The 18,884-nt window shown below is 35.7% G+C and overlaps 1 protein-coding gene across 7 annotated transcripts in view; it reads left to right on the plus strand.

The window, feature by feature from the left end:
- Positions 1 to 18,884, plus strand: part of BTRC (beta-transducin repeat containing E3 ubiquitin protein ligase) — a 176,558-nt gene that overhangs the window by 81,679 nt on the left and 75,995 nt on the right. For 5 of the 7 annotated variants that reach the window (XM_029932417.1, XM_029932414.1, XM_029932416.1 and 2 more), the window contains one exon: positions 12,740 to 12,817. The exons of the other annotated variants lie outside the window; for them this stretch is intronic. In XM_029932417.1, the coding sequence (XP_029788277.1) occupies positions 12,740 to 12,817 (78 nt within the window). Of the gene's footprint in view, positions 1 to 12,739; positions 12,818 to 18,884 lie in introns of those variants that run through there. 7 annotated transcript variants of the gene reach the window in all.

Here is an 18,884-nt window from a genome sequence, read left to right on the forward strand (position 1 = left end):
CTACTCCTGGTAGAACTCCCAGGTTAATCTGTTTTGGTTTTATTTTCATTTTGTTGTTCGGTAATATTAACAAATGAAAAACTGAAGCCATGAATTGGTATTTATAACCTTTGACCCTTCAGAAATAGAAGACTTCTCAGTTAAATTTTAAATCCTTTAGGCCAATATTACCTTGGTATCTGGCTATTTAGAGGCCTATGAGAATGCAGTCAGTATAAATCAGCTGTTTTCTGTTTTAAAACCTATTTTTCTTTGTTGTAGTTTTTTAAACCTCTGTGGTGGAGATGAGCAGAAAATGAGAAAACAGAATTTATAGTAAAAGCAAAAGTTACAGCTTAAACTCAGGTATCCTGGATAAGGAGTGTAGTTAGTCTGGCATTTTAAGAAGAAAGCAAGAGATATAGAACAATGTGTGATTTTTAATTTGTTATTGATATATTGTAGTTCTTTAAGGCCTATCCTTCAAGGATATGTTGGCTTGTGTTGGACCATGTTTTTCTGCCCTTGGGAACCAAAAATCTATATAAGTTTATATAAGAAGAGATGACATTTGTAATCTTAAAGACCTAAAAATTCATTAAGGCTTTGTATAATTAGTGGGAAAGTCCCGAGGATAATAAGCCCACAAAATAGTAATTTTTTAATAATAATAATAAGAAGAAAAACAGTGATTAAACAAGGGACAGTTCACAATTGAAATATATACCTAAACACAAATCTTAACCTTGTCCAATCTGGTTTTTAGAAATTTACTTATATTGAAGGATTTCATTTTTATTCCACAATAGGTAGACATTGGAGATACTACAGCTTATCAACTTCAAAGGAACCTTTAATTTTTTTTCATGATATTGTTGAATTGTAATAAAATGAGAACACCAAAGCAGGGAAGATATCCAAGGTGACGAAAGTCATTTAGGAGAAAAAAATCAGGAACAGGGCTGACAGGAATAACTAATCTGCAAAGAGGAAGGATTTGGGCATACATCCTAAGGGTTCTCTAGTTCTCAACCCCATTTTGAGAAATCAAAAAGATCTACAGAATGCAGATGTCTTTGAGTTACAAAACTAACCAGATGTCTTTATTAGTAGAAGCAAATGTTTGCCTCTTAATTCACATAAAACTATATGCAGAAGATCTCTGGATGAAATATTGTGTAAATATGGCAGAAAAGAAAATCGTGGCATGAAAGGCTCCGTCCTAAACACATAATCATAAAGATAATCTCTTGAAAAGGAAAAAAGAAACCACCCATGCTTTAAGATACGTGTAGATTTAAAGGTAAGAGAGATAACTTAAGCTAGTAACACTTTTGTTCACTTGATAGGGGAGTTTAGTTTTATATTACATGTGTCTTTTTATCCCAGATCTTTGGTGAATTTTTGTTCCTCTTACCATGCTTGTTTAGGTAATTTGTGCACTGTCTTTTGTATTTTAAACGGTGAAAGCATATGCATGAAGCTCCTTTTTTTCCCCCTGAATGAGTGATAGTTGTCTTAGTTCTGTTGAGAAAACACAATAGTATATAAAGGCCCCCTTGTAAGCCTGTTGGGATTTTAACAAATATTAAGCCACATTGGTACAAATAGATGTGGTTTTGTGACCTAATTGGGATGTTAAGCGGAATAAAATGTAAAAATATCTACTTGAAAGGGCAAGGTGTGAAGTTTTTAGTTTGTTTTTTAAATCAAGCCTTTAGAATCAAAAACCCTTAGAGTTTAAATAGACTATTACTTCTGATGTGGAGCATATTAACATAATTACAAACTCTTTTCTATACTTCTTGTCATTCTTAAGTTGATGCTCAGCCTTTGGTTAAGTCACACAGCTGATCATATTTTAGACTGCTGTGTGATATCTCTCCTATTCACAAAACAGGTAAAACAGGTAACTGTTTTAGCTTTTTTTTTTTAAAATCCCATGTGTATAGACAGAAATTCATCCTTCTCCTGTAGCTATGCATTTAATGGTGAAGTATTAAAATGTAGTCTGTAAGTTGAAAGTTAACAAAAGCATGGTTCCCTCCTGCCCTTGCCTAGTCACTCCCTGGTGCAGCTCCCTGCTTCCAAGCTTCTTATCAGAGTATCTCAGTGTTTAGTTGAGCTTGTTTATCTTAGAAGAGCAGGAGGCAGGCTTTTAGGGAGTAGGCTACATGTTCCAGTGTAACAGGCACCAATGCTGTTTGACTTGAAAAACATTTGATCTCTTACATTAACAGCCCATGTCACTGTAATAGAGACTACAGCTGGGCTGCTGCTCAGTTTTCTATTATTTTAGCTTTGAAATAACTGTTAGTGCTGCTCCAAAATCTCCGCGTTTAAAATTGTATATTGGCTGTCCCCCGAGGACTCGTAAGTAAACAAGGTGATATGTGTGGCCAGAGGGAGCATATTTTGTTAGCTTTGTTTTAAATAAGAATCTTCCCTTATCTAAACATGGGGTTTGTCTGATCCCTGATAGTGTGTGTGCTTGTGTAAATTTATAGATCTAGCAGTATTTTAAAGCAGATTTTTGTTACTAATGTGTGAGCTCAGTAACTATTAATTAGGAACTTCCCCCCCTTGAATAATGAAGCATTTAGTTTTCTCATGAAGCTTAACTTCAAATATCCTGCACGATTTCCCTAAGTATAGCAGTAGTTGAAAATGGGTAAGCAAGAATTCAAGGCGTGTGTTTGTTAGGCTTAAATATGCTTAGCTGTATTTTAAAATGTTCAGTTATTGGTAATTTCTGTGCCAGGAATACTCTGATAGTTGAGATTAAAGTAGCAGTATTTAAAGAATAGAAAATAAAATTTGTAAAATCAGTTTGTTGTTTTCTTCCTTTTTTAGGGTACCTCTTATTTTAATAGTGGTAGAATGGCAGCTTATTATAGTATTGGTGGAATGACAGCAATCTTACTCCTTCGTTTCTTCCTTTATTTATTAAGAACCTACTTTGTTTTCCTATTCTAATTATTTTCTACAAAACCACAATAGCCACCCAACACTTTCTCTGAATTTAACCTAAAATACACACATCAGCTAGCGCACGTATAATTGGTTGAAAGGCAGCCATCTATCTGGGAGTTATTCTAAATACTGAATGTGTCATGTGCTTTGACATGACATATCTGTAATATCTCTGAATACAGAAAGCACTTTCTGTGTTAGCTCTAGGTGTTAAAGCAGTAGAGTGTTTTAAGAATGTGTGCAGTGCAAATTCGGGCTTGTGAGGTAATGACAAGTGTTTGCCTGCATAGACAATATATTTTTCCCCCTGAGGTCCCCACACACCTAGTTTCCCTCAAGCTCATCATCTCTGTCAGGTTAATCAATAGGCACCGTATGGCAGAGGGTCAGTAATCAGTGTCATCGTGCCTTTAAATCGTGTTGAAAATTTGCTTAAAGCCTGGGCCAATTAACATCGAGATGATGAATGGATGGGAAGATGGGAAGAGCCTGACGCTCAGGGGCTTTGTGAGGAGGAGATGCTCAGCTGTTGAGCAGCAGACACCAGCGAATAAAATCAGCCATTCATGTGAGCTCAGTCCACCCACTCTTAATGATAATGTCAATCTAGCAAAATATATACACATTGGAGTTGTCACGAGTTCATAAATCAAAGGAGTTTGTCAAAGGCATTCAGATTAACGAGGCAGCAGCAATAACAAGTCAAATTTGCATAGAGAATTGCTCGAATCTCAGTAAATTATGATCCTGTTTTTCATTTGATTATTTGCTAATGTCTCAAGAGGGAGAATGATTATATTAGCATGCAAAATCTACTCCAGAAGTAGAAATCTGAAGTATAGAAGACCAGCACACTATGACAATTAATCAGTTTCTGCATACTAGCATAAATGCACAAGGCCCAGAAATGAACTTCTTTTTTATTATTATTTCTCCTTGCTACTGATCCAAATGGTTCAGCTTGACAGAGACTTTATATTGCTTTAACAGTGTTCTGAATTGTGCCTGCAGGCAAGACATAGTTATGCAGCTATAACCAACCTATCCATCTGCCAACCAGATTGGAATTCTCCTATCCAAGGCTTCCATTAACCCCCACTGACAGCTCCAAACAGGATTAAGAATTTGGAAGCATAAAAAATAGTTGTTCTTTGCAAATATACACAATCCCTTTGCATTTTGAGAAAGGCTGCATCTGTAGTGTTTTATAATTAGTGTTGGACAGTGTCACAGGGGAAAAAAATCTAGTTGGTGGTTTTTTTTACTTCTGTCATAGGAAGTAAGGCAGTACTAATGGAAGTCCTGTGTGTTTGGTTGTCTGATAGTGCTTTCCATTGTATCTGGTTCCTGGCACTGTGCTTGGATTGGTATATTACAAGAAAATACCACTACTTGAAAGCTTTAACTGGTAGATCTTGTTGAAGTTTAGCAGGATAGGGAGGCTGTGATGTGGTTGTGGTTTAATCGAGTATGTCAAATGATAAACGTGCTGGAGAAGCAGTGTGCATGAAAACATGCCAGAGAATATTATCTTATGAGGACACTTCAGGTCCTCCCTAGAATTGGTCCTTGAATAGGATTCTTCAGTCAGCTTCTAAACTTAAATGACCTATGTTTTCCCCATTGTATCCTAGAAGGATTAATTACAATTGGTTTAGATACACATACACATATTTTAGTTATGTCACCTTTCATTGAAGGGTTTGAATGATTCTTATCCATGAAGTTAAATTACCTTTAGCCTTATAGAAGAATGATTCTGTTTTTGAGAATTGCAAATTGTACATATTTGGAGGCTGTTATTAGTTCCATATGATATATTAAGTTAATGGGGAAAACATTAATTTAATTACTAATTTACCAATCAAGCCCACTGTATGATGTTTGCAACTAGCTAGTAGAAATTGGTCTCAGGATTTTATCCTTCATGTGGTTGTCATTCTATGTGATGATGCTCAAATGACTCCATTTTTTAAATGTGTTCAAAATCAGGGTTATAATTCACCACATTTTACCCACTTCACTAAAATGATATAGCTTTCCTGGTTACAGAATCCTTTGAATTTTCTCAATAAGGAATGTGACATAGGTGGGGAATGTTACTTCTAGTGTTGGCACTGATTATTTTATTTATAACATGTCTGTTTAGATGGGCTCAGGCTATGTTGCACCATCCAACCTTGAGCAAGATGCTTATTCAAAGATTATGATAAGTCATTATGAGTGGCTTGACTTTTCATCACTGTGTATATTAGTTTAGTTTTTCATTTGATTATACAATCAACTCTTGATTATCCATGTTATCAGGAGTTGTGTGTTCGAATAGATAACTGAAAACGGTAAATAAGCCACTTACTAGGTCATGGAGAATATTGCCCTAGCCATAAACCTGTTGTATGCTATCATCAGAATCCTTCTACTTCTTGTTTTGGACACCAAGACAACCAAACAAATAAAATCCAGCTCTGAAGAATCAGGAGTGCTTTGCTTATCCACGGAACTTTTCCTTCTTAATCAATGCTTGGCAAACGTTAACTGTGAAGGACCAGACAATAAATATTTGAGGCTTTATGGGCCATAGGATCTCTGTTGTGATTATTCACCTTTGCCATTGTAGTATGCAGGTTGCCATGGGTAAAAGATGAATGAGTGGAGTTGGCTAAGTTTCATTAAAACATGATTTGCAAAAACTTTATTTAGAGCAAGAGATTACTAACTCCTGCTTTAAAAATTTGTCATACTGGCATCATTAGTGATGGGATAGTAGGACCGTAGTTGGGCTATCACTTTGAAGGTTTTCTCCTTTGAAAAAACCCTTTTTAAAGCTAGCTGGACAGTGTGGGTATAGGGCTTCGATTATTTATGAAGCCCTTATCTGTATATTTATTATGTAATGTGTTGGGAAGTACAGGGAGCCACAAAGATTTTGCCCAGAAAGCTTCCAGTGTTACTGGGTAGCTGAAGTAACATTCAAACCTTTACCTAATTAAGTGCTCAATTGTGTGGACCAAGATAAAAATGTTAAAGAATTTCCAGTAGGGAAAGATGGAAAAGTTGTATGGTTTCTTAGAGAATATGACAGTTGAAACTCATTTCAAGAATGAGGAGGACTTGAATAGGTTAAATTATTTTTTTGTGTTTATAATTGTTGAGTGAATGACATCTAAATTAAGGACCCTCTAGCCTGAAAATGTTGAGATCGTATCACATGTTTGTAAGACTGTGAAGAGACTTGCTTAACTAGGGCAGAAAATGTATGTTGAGGGGAAATAACTTGATATAATGTGGCAGAAAATTCTGGAAGATCTTGAAAATCAGGCCTAGAACTTCATATTTGATTCTATAGATACAAAGGGCTACTAAAAGTTTTTGAGGAAAAAAGAGCACCATGAAATTAGTGGTATTTAAGAAAGATTAAGCTGACGATAACATTCAATCCAGCAAACACTTAAAAACTCATATTATGTTCTCAAACTTCGTGCTGAGCCACTGGAAAATGCAGATGAAAAAGAAACTGGCCCTGCCCAGAAGGAATCTTAACAGTGGGGGGCGAGAGGGGAAAGCTTGTTCATAGAGATATATAACATAGAGAGATAATAAGGTATATATGCCAAAATAGAAATAAAGTGCTAATTCAGTGTAATCAGTTCCAGCCGGGGGTAAGTGTGATGGGAGTAGGTGGAGGAGGAGAGAAGCATAGGCTTCCCTGAGAAGGTATCATTTTAGTTGATTCTTGAATCAGGATTTTAATGATGGAGAGATCAGGAAAGAAATCTCTTACACATTGAGGGAATAGAATTAGCAAAAGCACAGGGGTGAGAGAGTGCTTTTCATACTTTGGAGAATGGTAAATAATGTCATGTAAATGGTTCCACAGACTGATGGAAAGGTAAATTGGCCAGATGGTGGATGCTATACTAAGAGATAATCCTGAAGGTAACAGAGAGCTAGAAAAGGTATTTGAGCAAGGTGTGAGGTGGAATGAGGTAAATGTCTTTTTAGAACAATGGTTTTGACAGTAGTGTATAGAATGGTTTAGATAAGGATTTAGGTAAGTGTGTCAGAAGGCTGTCTCAATAGTAAGAGCATTGTTGGTGGTCTAGAGTAGAGATTGGAAATATAAACCAAGGGGTAGATCTATTAAAATAGATGATTCAAAGGAAAAATTGAAGACCTGAAATTGGTTAGATGCATTCAAAGAAAAAGGGAGGGGATGAGTAAAAATCAGCTGAAGATTTAAGTTTGGCGTGTAAAGAAAAGTTGGGAGGGAAGGAGGTGGTCTAGGATGCATAAGAATGGTAAAAGAGTGCTTTAAATTTGGATATGTTGATTTTGAGACAGGTTATTTAAATTTATCATCAATACTTTCTTTGAGATGATTTTCTTTTTTGTGCACCTCCAGGTTACTCCTGGAAACATTTTTTCCAAAATACATCCCTGAAATCGAATGCACAAACATTAGCATTATTTCACTTTATTGACTTTTTTCTACCCAGACATCTGTTAGTATGTATATAGGTGTTATACAACCCAAATGCTTCCAGTTTGAGGTTATAATTCAAAGTTGTCAGTGAAACTTTATTCTTCCTCTTTCATTTCTGAACTAGTAAGTGCTGAGCTAGGAGAGGGGGTGTAGGGGGTAGGCCGGCAGAGAAAGCAGGAGAAAGAGAATCCCAAGCAGGCTGTATGCTGTCAGCACAAAGCCTCACGCTGGGGTCAGTCTCAGGAACTGTGAGATCATTGCCTGAGCTGAAATCAAGAATCAGATGCTTAACCTACTGAGCCACCCAGGGGCTCCTGGGTTTGAGAGGAATATTTGAGTTAATATGAAAGGTAATAAATTTATGAAAGGTAATACAATATTTTAGAAATATTTTAATATAATGCTAATATTTATACCATATTGTTACTCCAGGGCTACAAATACATTCTGCAAATGTATTTACTGTAATGAAATGTTCGGTCTGAGTGTTGTGAATGAGTTGTTTTGGGCAGTCACGTTTTTCTAGTTGGCTCAGTGTTAAGTGGTTTTTATTTATATTTGAGGGAATTTTCGACCACAAATTTATTTTTCACTCATCTGACTTCTATCTTTCCATTTTTTTTAAGTTTATTTATTTTCAGAGAGAGAGAGAGAGAGAGAGAGAGAGAGAGCATGCGAATGGGGGGGGCAGAGAGAGAGAGGGAGAGAGAGAGCATGCGAATGGGGGGGCAGAGAGAGAGAGAGAGAGAGAGAGAGAGAGAATCCCAAGCAAGCTTGGCACTGTCATCGCACGCAGAGCCCAGTGCGGGGCTCCAGCTCATGAACTGTGAGATCATAACCTGAGCTGAAATAAAGAGTCAGACGCTTAACCAGCTGAGCCATGCAGGCACCCCTGTTTTTACATTTTTAAACATGTTTTCTTCTAGGTTTCATCTGTTCTATTTGTTTTTTATTTTCACATAATTTCAGAATTTCAGAATGTATGTTTTTTGTCAAAACTCTACACCAAAACAAGTTGAAAGAATAGTGAAAAAAATCCCCGCGTACTCTTCACACATATTCTACACATGTTAACATGTTACCACATTTGCTTTATCTCTGTTTATATGGAGACATGCGCTCACATTCATCTACTTAATACTTTTTCTGAAACTTTGAAAGTTAGATACAGACATAATGTCCTTTTTCCAACATTAAGTGTTTCATTGTTTGTTCCTAAAAACAAGGACGTTCTTTCAAATAATCACAGTACAAATTATCAAAATCAGGAAACTGAATGTATAAACAAATTGTGGAGCATCCATACAGTAATACTACCTGGCAGTAAAAAGGAAAGAACTACTGGTATATGCAATAGCAGGAGTGAATCTCCGATGTATTAAGCTAAGTGCAGAAAAAACTAAAAAAATTACATACTGTATGATTCCATTTTGTGACATTTTGGAAAAGATAAAATTATTGAGACAAAAGATGTGTGATTACTAGGGAAAAGGGCTCACTGTATAAAGGCAGTGTAAGAGAATTTGGGAAACAATAAACTGCTTTACATCTTGATTGTGGTGGTAGTTATGTTACTGTATGCTTTTTTTCAAAACCTGTGTAACTATACACTAAAACAAGTGAATTTTTCTGTTTGTATATTTTTAAAGTGAGGAAACAATCAAGAAATTAACATTGACACAGTGTTATTAGCTCATCTGTAGATCTTATTAAATTTTTTCTAATTGTTCCAATAATGTTCTTTATATTATTATGTCACAGTACCTACTCAATATTTAATCATCAAAATCAAATAGTAGAAGGGTCAGGAGGAAGAAAATTGTGGATGTGGCCTAGATAGGCACTACTCATTCTGTTAGATGCAGATCACTGTTTGTCACTAAATAATGCTGTACAGAAGAGTTTACCATCAATTTTACTGTAACCTCTGCCCCAGATAATCTCAGAGCACTAGTTGCATTCAGTTGTCATGTCTCTAGTTTCCTTTCACCTGAAACAGATCCATAGTCTTTCTTTATATTTCATGACTCTGACATTTTTTTGTTAAATAGATATTGATAATTTTTTAGGAATCTCTCAATTTGGGTTAGTTTGATATTTTCTGTGGTGAGATTGAGCTTATATTTTTTTTAGCAAGGTTACCTCAGAAGTAATAATATGTTCTCAGTACATCATACCAAGAAGTACATAATGTTAAGGTGGTGTCTATCAGATCTCTCTACTGTGAGGCAGAGATAAATAAATCAGATAAAATAGAGGGTCAGGAGGAGGAAAATTGTGGATATGGGCTAGATAGTTGCTGCTCATTCTATTAGGTTCACATTACTATTTTCACAATGTAATTTAGTATATAGAGAGTTTACCATCAATTTTATTTCACTTCATGTACCTCTAGAATAAAAATGTGCTTTATAATGACTTTACCATAACAAACTTTGACCAAAACGTAACTAGGCTTCCAGTTTATTATGATGACATTTTAACAAAACATAATTAATGTTCAAATATAGGACTTTATATTGAATTAAACCAGTTTTGATTTAGTGACTTGCGAAGTATAAGTTTATAATTGAATACTGGCTTAAGTTTGTACTATGTAAAACATTTAATTTTTTAGTTTTAGCATTTAAACTTTATACTTTTAAAAAATTTTTTTAAAGTTTATTTATTTATTTTGAGAGAGAGAGAGAGAGAGAGAGAGAGCACAAGCTGGGGAGGGGCAGAGAGGGAGAGAGAATCCCAAGCAGGCTCCACACTGTCAGCACAGAGCCCAACATGGGGCTCAAACTCACAAACCATGAGATCATGACCTGAGCCAAAATCAAGAGTCAGACACTTAACTGACTAAGTCACCCAGGCGCTCCCATACTTTCTTTTTTAAAAATGTTAAATACTCAAGTCAATCTTATGGGTTTAATGTTGGCCTTCCCCCTCTTTTCCTTATCTTACCAGGGCATATATTGCTAGTTTCCTTATTTGGAATGCTTTATAGTCATTAATTCAGCTGCATCTCTCTAATTTTTTTGTAGATAGACTACGTTACTTGTTTTTCAAAATGGGGAGAGAAAGCAGTTAGAATTCTGAAGTTATTGAGTCTCTCTTGCTTATAGCATAGCATGTTTTTTGCCTTCTTTGTCTTAACTTTAGGGAGTATCACCTTAAAGTGGTCATCACAAATATAGAATATCAAGTTAAATATCATAAGAGATTTCTGCCCTAAAGGAACACCTTACAGTACTTGTCTGTCATGCCGACTATAGGTAATGTACAGGGCACACAGATTGTAGCCTCAGAGGCTATGAGTATATAAAATATAATATAATACTATATATTATATTATGTTTTAAAATATAATACTTGATATAAGCCAAAAAAGGAATATCTAAGTTTGAAATACAGTTATGATCCTATACTCTACTGATAATTTCATACTTGTATGAAAAAAATTTTCACATAAACTCATGTTAGAAATAATTTCTGGATCTAAGAATAAAGTAGTTCCCTAGTTAGAATGTGTTGGATATATGTAATGTAATGAGTATTTTAAACTTGCAAATATTAAAATATTAACACTATAAATGTAGTTGTGGAAAATAGTTCCCAAATAATATGTATTCACATTTTCTATATTTTGCCTTGCAGATAGTGACTTACATGTGTTAATTACCAGAATTTTTTTCAATCATTTTGTATTGTGGTAAAATATATTCAACAAAATTAATCATCTTAGCCATTTTTTAGTGGGTTTAAATACATTCATAATGTCTTGCAACCATTTCCCCCCATCTGTCTACGTAACTCTCCATCTTGTAAAACTGAAATTTTATACCCTTTAACAATAATTCCCCATTCCCACCTTCTCCCAGCCCCTGGCAACTACCATTCCGCTTTTTCTGTGACTTTGACTACTCTATGTCATATAAGTGGAATCATATAGTAGTTTTCTTTTTGTAACTGACTCATATCACTTGCCATAGCATCCTCAAGGTTTGTCCATGTTGTAGCATATATCAATTTCCTTCCTTTTTGAGGCTGAACACGATTCCATAGATATATACACCACATTATATTTATCCCTTCCATCAGTCACTAGACACTTGGATTACTTCCACCTGTTAGCTATTGTGGATAATGCTGCTATGAACGTGAATGTACAGATATCTCTTTGAGACTCCACTTTCTATTCTTTTGAGTATATACCCAGAAGTGGAATTGTTGGGTCATATAATTCTGTTTTTAATTTTTGAGGAGCCACCGTGCTGTTTTCCACAGCAACTGCTTCTACATTCTCACTAACAGTCTACACAAGAGTTCCAATTTCTCAGCCACCTTGCCAATATATATTTTGGGTTTTGTCTGTTTTTGATAGCCTTCTTGATGAATGTGATGTGGTATCTACTTATAGTTTTTAATTTACATTCTGAAATGATTAGTGATTCTGGTCATCTTTTCATGTGTTTATTAGCCATTTGTACCTTCTTTAGAGAAAGTCCTTTGTGCATTTGTGAATTGGGTTGTTTAGGGTTTTTTGTTTGTGTAGTTTACAAGTTCTGTATATATTCTGAGTATTAATCCTTTATAAGATACATGATTTGCAAATATTTTCTCCCATTCTATGGATTCCTGCTTTATAATTCTGTTGATATTTAGAATTCTGAACTTGCTTTCAATTGGATTATTGTTTTTCCCCTTCTGAAGTATTTAAAAATCCCATTGCATTTATGGCCTTCTGGCTGGTATGGGAGATGATAGTGGCAAGAATGGACTCTAATCCTAAACCATTGATGAAACGATATTGTTTTGAGCTAAGTACTTTTATTTTTAATAAAAGAAAATCAAATCTGAGAAGAAGAGAAAGAACTATTTTTCAGGATCCATACTTTGAGAATTTGTAGTGACCAAACATTTACTGTAGTTTAAAACTAATTATTTAAAGAGAAGGTGATAATCATGTTTAAGTTGTTATCAGCTAAGCATAAACTGGAGCTTTCTCCTGTCCAGTGTCAACCTGCATTTTCAAAGAGCAATAAACTAGATTTTCTGATGAATGTGATCTGCTGGGCAGTGCTTAAATATAAATGAAATACTTTCCACCTAGGTCCCTACTTAGATTTATTTATATACATGGGCATATGTTTTCCTTTACATAAGTGTATGTCTATATGTATATAAATCTTCAAATGAATAAATGCATAAATATACATGGTATTTTAGCTTACAGAATTAAAAATGTAATTCAGTTTACCCCCACAGAATAAGATTGAAGATAATGAGAACTGAATTAAAGCTTACTTTCTTTCACAGAATTCCTCAGAGAGAGAAGACTGTAATAATGGCGAACCCCCTAGGAAGATAATACCAGAGAAGAATTCACTTAGACAGGTATGAAATTCAGTCTGTCTTAAAATAAAAAGCTACCAACAACAAAACAGAAGACAGGAAACCCTCAATTTGCCATTCATTAAGCACTAGAGCTTAAATTAAGAGTACTTTGAAGTTAGTCTGGCTGTAGCCATCAATTTCAATCAGGTAACATTGTTTTCCCAATCATTTAAAACTATCCTAGGTGTACAAGTACAGGACAGGTCGATTGCTTATGGAGTGAAAACAACATCAAAGAAAAATTTTCTTGTTCAGGAAAAATAACTTGAAATGCTTCTTAAGTGCAGATGGTTGAATAGTTGGCTTTAAATCTTACTTTCTCATTGAAATTCTTAATACATTAAAAAAATTTTAACAATTAAAAAGAGATCTGCCTCTAGAGAAGTTAGCTCCTTTTAGTCTGAGTGACAGTTGCCCTTTTCTAAAAGTAAAGGCCGTTATTGTTAACATAAAAACTTACTCCTCAGTGTGCTCCCACTCCCCAAAGGTAACACAATTTACTCTGAAAGTTAATTCCTTGGTGCGCTGTTTTTTAAAATTAAAATGTCCTGGGACACCTGGGTGGCTCAGTCAGTTGAGCGACCAACTTTGGCTCAGGTTTGTGAGTTTGAGCCCCACATTGGGCTCTGTGCTGACACCTCAGAGCCTGGAGCCTGCTTCTGATTCTGTGTCTTCCCCTCTCTCTGCCCCTCCTGTGCTCGCACTCTGTCTCTCTCTCTCTCTCAAAAATAAATAAACATTAAAAAAATTTTTTTAAATTAAAATGTCCAAAAACATTTGATCAAAATATTTGCTCTTCTCACTGCCTGTAGCAACAACCTCTAATATCTTCTGTCTCCCACTAGCAACAAAACAAGTTCTTACAGCATTGCCAGAGAATCGGTATACCACCTATTAACTTGTAATATAAAGTTGGATAAGATGGCACCAGTAATAATAAAAATAATATTAATTTACTTGCGTTGTGACATTATTCTAGGAAAAAGGAGAGGTTTAATATTTGTTGAGTGCCCACCATAAACCTGCTAGTTGTTTAATTCCATCCTCACAATCCCCCTGCAAAGTTTCTAGATAGGGTCTCTGATTTATGGATGATGAAAATGGAGGCTTAGAGAAGTTAGAGGTTAGACTTGCTTATTAGCTAGTCAGTGGTTTAACCCAGATCTCAATGTTGCCCAAGCATTTCTACTTCTGCCTTCTTATTCCAGTTTGTATAGTGGGGTTTTTTAATGTTTATTTTATTTTTGAGAATGAGAGAGAGAGAGAGAGAGAGTGAGAGAGCGCGAGCGTGCATGAGTAGGGGAGGGCAGAGAGAGGGAGACACAGAATCCAGGGTCCAGACTCACTCAGGACTCAAACCAATGACTTATGAGATCACGACTGGAGCCGAAGTCAGATGCTTAACCAACTGAGCCACCCAGGTACCCCTGTCTGTATACAGTGTTAATTTAGGGAAAAAGTACTTGAAACTGTGATATACTCATTTTTTATTTACTTTATGTTAAAAATTGGGATGAGTATTTTCCGTTTTTTATAAAAATTATTGTTTAGTAAGCAGAATTGAATCCATTCAGGAAGCTTTGTAAAAAACCCAAATGATCACTAATTGGTATTGTGCAATTATAACTTTAACTATTTGGAGACAAACACCTGATCTATAAATCTAAATAAATAGAACAACATTGAGTAAGATAAATTGAGAGGTGGAAACAGTCTGCCCACTATACAGAAACAACTGTCAGGAAACAATGACACACCAAAAAGTTTTGGCAACTTTATTTAAGCTAACAAACGAATTTTCACTCTGCAAAGTTATAAATTAATTTTAATAGGCTGATCCAGATGGTCCATTTGGAAAATGGATAGGCTGATCTGTTGAAAATTAAACTAAATTTATCTCTCTCATACTTCAAACTGAAGCAAGAGAGAGAATCGTGCCTATTAAGTCCAGCACATACAGATGGACCAGCAGGTCACACATGGGACTAATCTGATTCATTTTAAAAATAAATGCATACATTATTGAATCATTTTCTACTTGCGAGATCTGTTGTGTGCAGTATTTGAAAGAGATTTGATGTGGCTTTTTCGTTGCTTTTTAGCAGGTTCGCTTTACCCTCTCCATTTTAATATAACTACCATCTTGTTTTTATTTTAGTTTTTGCTCCTACTGCTCCACAATGATTTTTCTAATATCTGTCATTCAGTGTTGAGATCCAAGCTCTGGAGATTAATTAGGTCATGAGGTTTTTTTTTTTTTCCCCTCCTCTCTTTGTAAAGGGTTTTTTTCCCCCTCTATTCTCTTTATGAGGAGCATGAACTCAGTGTTCTTGGAAAGAGAAATGGCCTTTAGAAACTGGGAAGTAGGAGATCCTCTTGGGGCCCTCTGCATCTTTTAGCTTCTGGGTGTTTTAACAGCCCCATGAATGCAGATTTGTAAATTTATTGCAGTGCCATCTGGTTTTTTGCTCGAACCAGATTACTGTTGGCTTGTGTCTGTCTATTGTGGTGGTCACTCCCTAGGAGCTTGCCCTCTCCATCTTAGGGAAGAGTGATGAATAGCAGGGGTCAATAGAAGCGGGTCACAGGGCAGCTGTCCAGGACTGCCCTGAACTTGATTACCCCACTGCTGATTTTTTAAATGTAGGACATAATATAGAAGCTGTTTAAACTCCCCCTTTTCTCTGTTGCATGACAATAATGAAGTGTCATTTGCCCGCTCCCCCCCATCCCCACTTTAGTCACGTTATATAGATAAAAAGATGTCAAAGCTGCCTTTTACCTAGTGTCGATGGAAGTAGGATTTGCATCATATAAGCCAATCCCTTGAGATTCTTTTGCAGATATTTCTAATGGGATTTCAGGAACTCTTTCACTTTTGGTTTTTGAATTCTTGGTTACATTCCAACAAGTTTAGTATTGTTTTAAACTGTAAAGTACAGTTTCACAGGTGTTGATAGACTGTGACCACTGTGTGGTAACTTTGAGTTGTTTAATCCCTGGAGGAGCTGAAAGAAGGGTTATCACTACAATTCTTACAGACTTTTAAAGGATAATGATGGACTATTATAAACAACTTTAAGCCACAAATTTGGCAACTTAGAGGAAATGGACAAATTCCTTGAAAAATAAAACTTACTGAAACCAATGCAAGGTGAAACCAAATTTGACTAGCCTGATGTCTGTTGAAATCAGACTATCAAAAGGCCCTCATATGGTTTCACTGGTGAATTCTCTGAAACACTGAAGGAATAAATAACCCACTCTCATACAAACTCAGAAAACAGAGAAGGCAAGAACACTTCTGGACTTGGATTCTGAGGCCACCATTACCGTAATTCCAAAACCTGACAAAGATTCTAGTAGAAAAAGAAAATACTGAGGGAGAAAGTCAGGAGATACTAGTCTCTGCATCACCAAGCCATTTTGTATACCTGCTTTTCCATTTCATGCCCAATATCAGAAGGCAGGAAAGTTGGTGGGGAAAGAAAAGTAATGTAGCCTTTTAATTTTCTAAGTTTCAGAATTATCTTCTGTATCCATGTTAAGTGTGAAGTGTGAACTTTTATTTAAAGAATGTACAACGTGGATACAATTTTCTTTCTACTTTTATTCCTAAGATGTGAAGTCAAGGAAACCATAGTGACTGTTTTCATAGCTTTTATTCATATCTGCAAACAAGGGCAAAGGCCTGGGAGGATACATGAAAGTACTCATTACTTTTTGAAAATGTAGCCTTACAACATGCAACTCCTTCTTTGCTTCACATTGGTGCTAATAGGATCTGTCAGCCCTGCCTTTCTCTGTAATTGAGTAAATTGTGACCTCTGTCTAATCCTTCCCCCATCCCCCATTCCCTTTGTGTGTGTGTCCACTTACCATCCTGAGAACGTGGGCAGTGATAAATAAAGCATTGAGTAGAGCTCTCTCAACTCTTTGAAAGCAGCATGATGCCAGCCCTCTAGTTATATTTCTTTAAGTGTTTACGTTTTTCTGTATTCTTTCTCTTGTGTAGCTGGAACCCTGGGGATGCAAAGCCATGAGAGAGGCCAAGAAGCTAACAAAGTAGCTGTCTCCCTTGTTAGCTTGTTCCTTTATTCTTTAAAAACAAGATAAAAACCATCTGGCTCAGGGCATTACATTTTCCTCCCCCATGCACCTCTATAGATGGAGACTTCACCTGCAGTGAGGGTTTACATTGATTAGGGAGGGAGCAGTAATTCAAGCTTCCATCCTCTTCAAGGATACTTTGCAGTCTTTTAAAGGTGCTGACCCACTGAGTTAAACTGTCAAGGGAGGATAAAAAAGTATCTTCATCCCAGGAGGTAACAGCTGCCAGGTTTTCAACACCTTGCACGCTGCTGGAAAAATGTCACAATTGTCAGCTGAAAGAAAAATGACTGTGTTGTCATCTTCTGTTAATGACTGGGCCTTATAAAGGGAACTACATAAGCCTCTTAGAAGGAATAAGTAGCTGTTTTCCTTTCCTTCTCCCATACCCCCAAATTCCTGTGTTGATCTACCTTGGAGTAGATCCACAAAAAACAGCAATGAAGAACTTAAACAGCCCTGTATAAGCATGGAGGTCTAACTGGCACGGCTCCTTTATACAGCTGGATGAGTAGGAGGAAAAAGCACATCACTGACACAGAAAATGACATTATATTGTGTATTAACAAAATAACAACAACAACAAAAAGTCATTCATAAGCCAGTGAACTGAGAGAAAACATACTGTATTTCTGCTCTTTGGAGGACAATTTGTTTTCAAGCAGCATCCAGATGGGTAAATACCATGACATTTCTTTTTTTCAAGAGAGCCACTCCTTTTCTTCCTTAAAAAAACAAAAAACAAAACAAAACAAAAAAAACAACCCAAACCAAACAAACCTCACTGAATTTACTTCCTTTTATAGCTCTGTAATGTTTGTATATGATGGCATTCCCTTCTTTCTGATTTGATTGATGAGGGGAGAAGGTTTAATGAAGTCCCTGATATTAGCCAGGCAAGTTTTTTTTTTTTTCTATTTGTTTTAGTTTAGTCATTTTAATTGTATTGAGTAATTAGAAGGTACACACAGCCAGGGGAGCTTTGTTCTGATAATTGCTCAAGAAAACCCATTCCCGATCTGCCGTTGCTTTGTGTTAAGACATTTCTCCCTCTAGTGGCAATAGTAAGCACTTTGACTTGGCAGTAGGCAAGGTGTAATTGCAATATGACAAACTATGCTTCAGGGACTATCTTGTAAATACTTTAGTTTGGAGTTTGGCGTTATTTCATTATATATGTGTGTTTTTTTCCCCTATGAAACTTCCTACCTCTTTTTCCCCCCCTGAAGTGCCTTGGGCTTTGGATGGAAAAATATTGCCTGAGATGTGTTTATTAAAAAAAAAAAAAATCACATTGCATCCTGGGTAATGTTTTGCAGCTTGACTTAATTTTAGTCATCTGTTTTAATTACCTATTTATAAAAATGCTTTTGCATTTGTAGACATTATTTAATACTTTGGAAGAAGCACCTCATTTGAAATAAATAAATAAATTGTACTTATTTTAAATAGTCCATGTAAAAGATCTTAAAGGTAATTAATGTAGGTCTCTTAAGTAAGACAAAAGTGATCTTTCCAAGTCTGATGAAGTGATTTGTTTATTTAACTTCCCACTTCAGCTGAATCCTTTAGAGTCTAATAACTTTTTTAAAAAACATGGTTTGGCAATTTGTGTCTAGCTACAAAAACCCTTCTTCCAAAAGAAGCAATTTAATAACTGGCTTTCTTAAAATTACTTTGAGGAAGGAAGACTGTATAGGGGGTTGGTGTTTTGTTTTATTTTTATTTCAGGGTAATCATTCTTTGATAAATGGTGTAATCACTGACTTAGTAGAAAAATATTATTGAACTCCTGGGTTGCAATGACCATAAAAAGTGTATTTTCATATAGAGACTTGAGATATTGTGAATAAATTATAAAGGAAACAGCTTATATGCTGGTCGAAGCCCATATGGACCCAATTCATTTTGTGTTCAGTGCTTAATGTGGATGTGCCATTAAAAAGAAAAAAAAAAA

The sequence above is a fragment of the Suricata suricatta genome, chromosome 2, assembly GCF_006229205.1.
Source record: "Suricata suricatta isolate VVHF042 chromosome 2, meerkat_22Aug2017_6uvM2_HiC, whole genome shotgun sequence".
NCBI lineage: Eukaryota > Metazoa > Chordata > Mammalia > Carnivora > Herpestidae > Suricata > Suricata suricatta.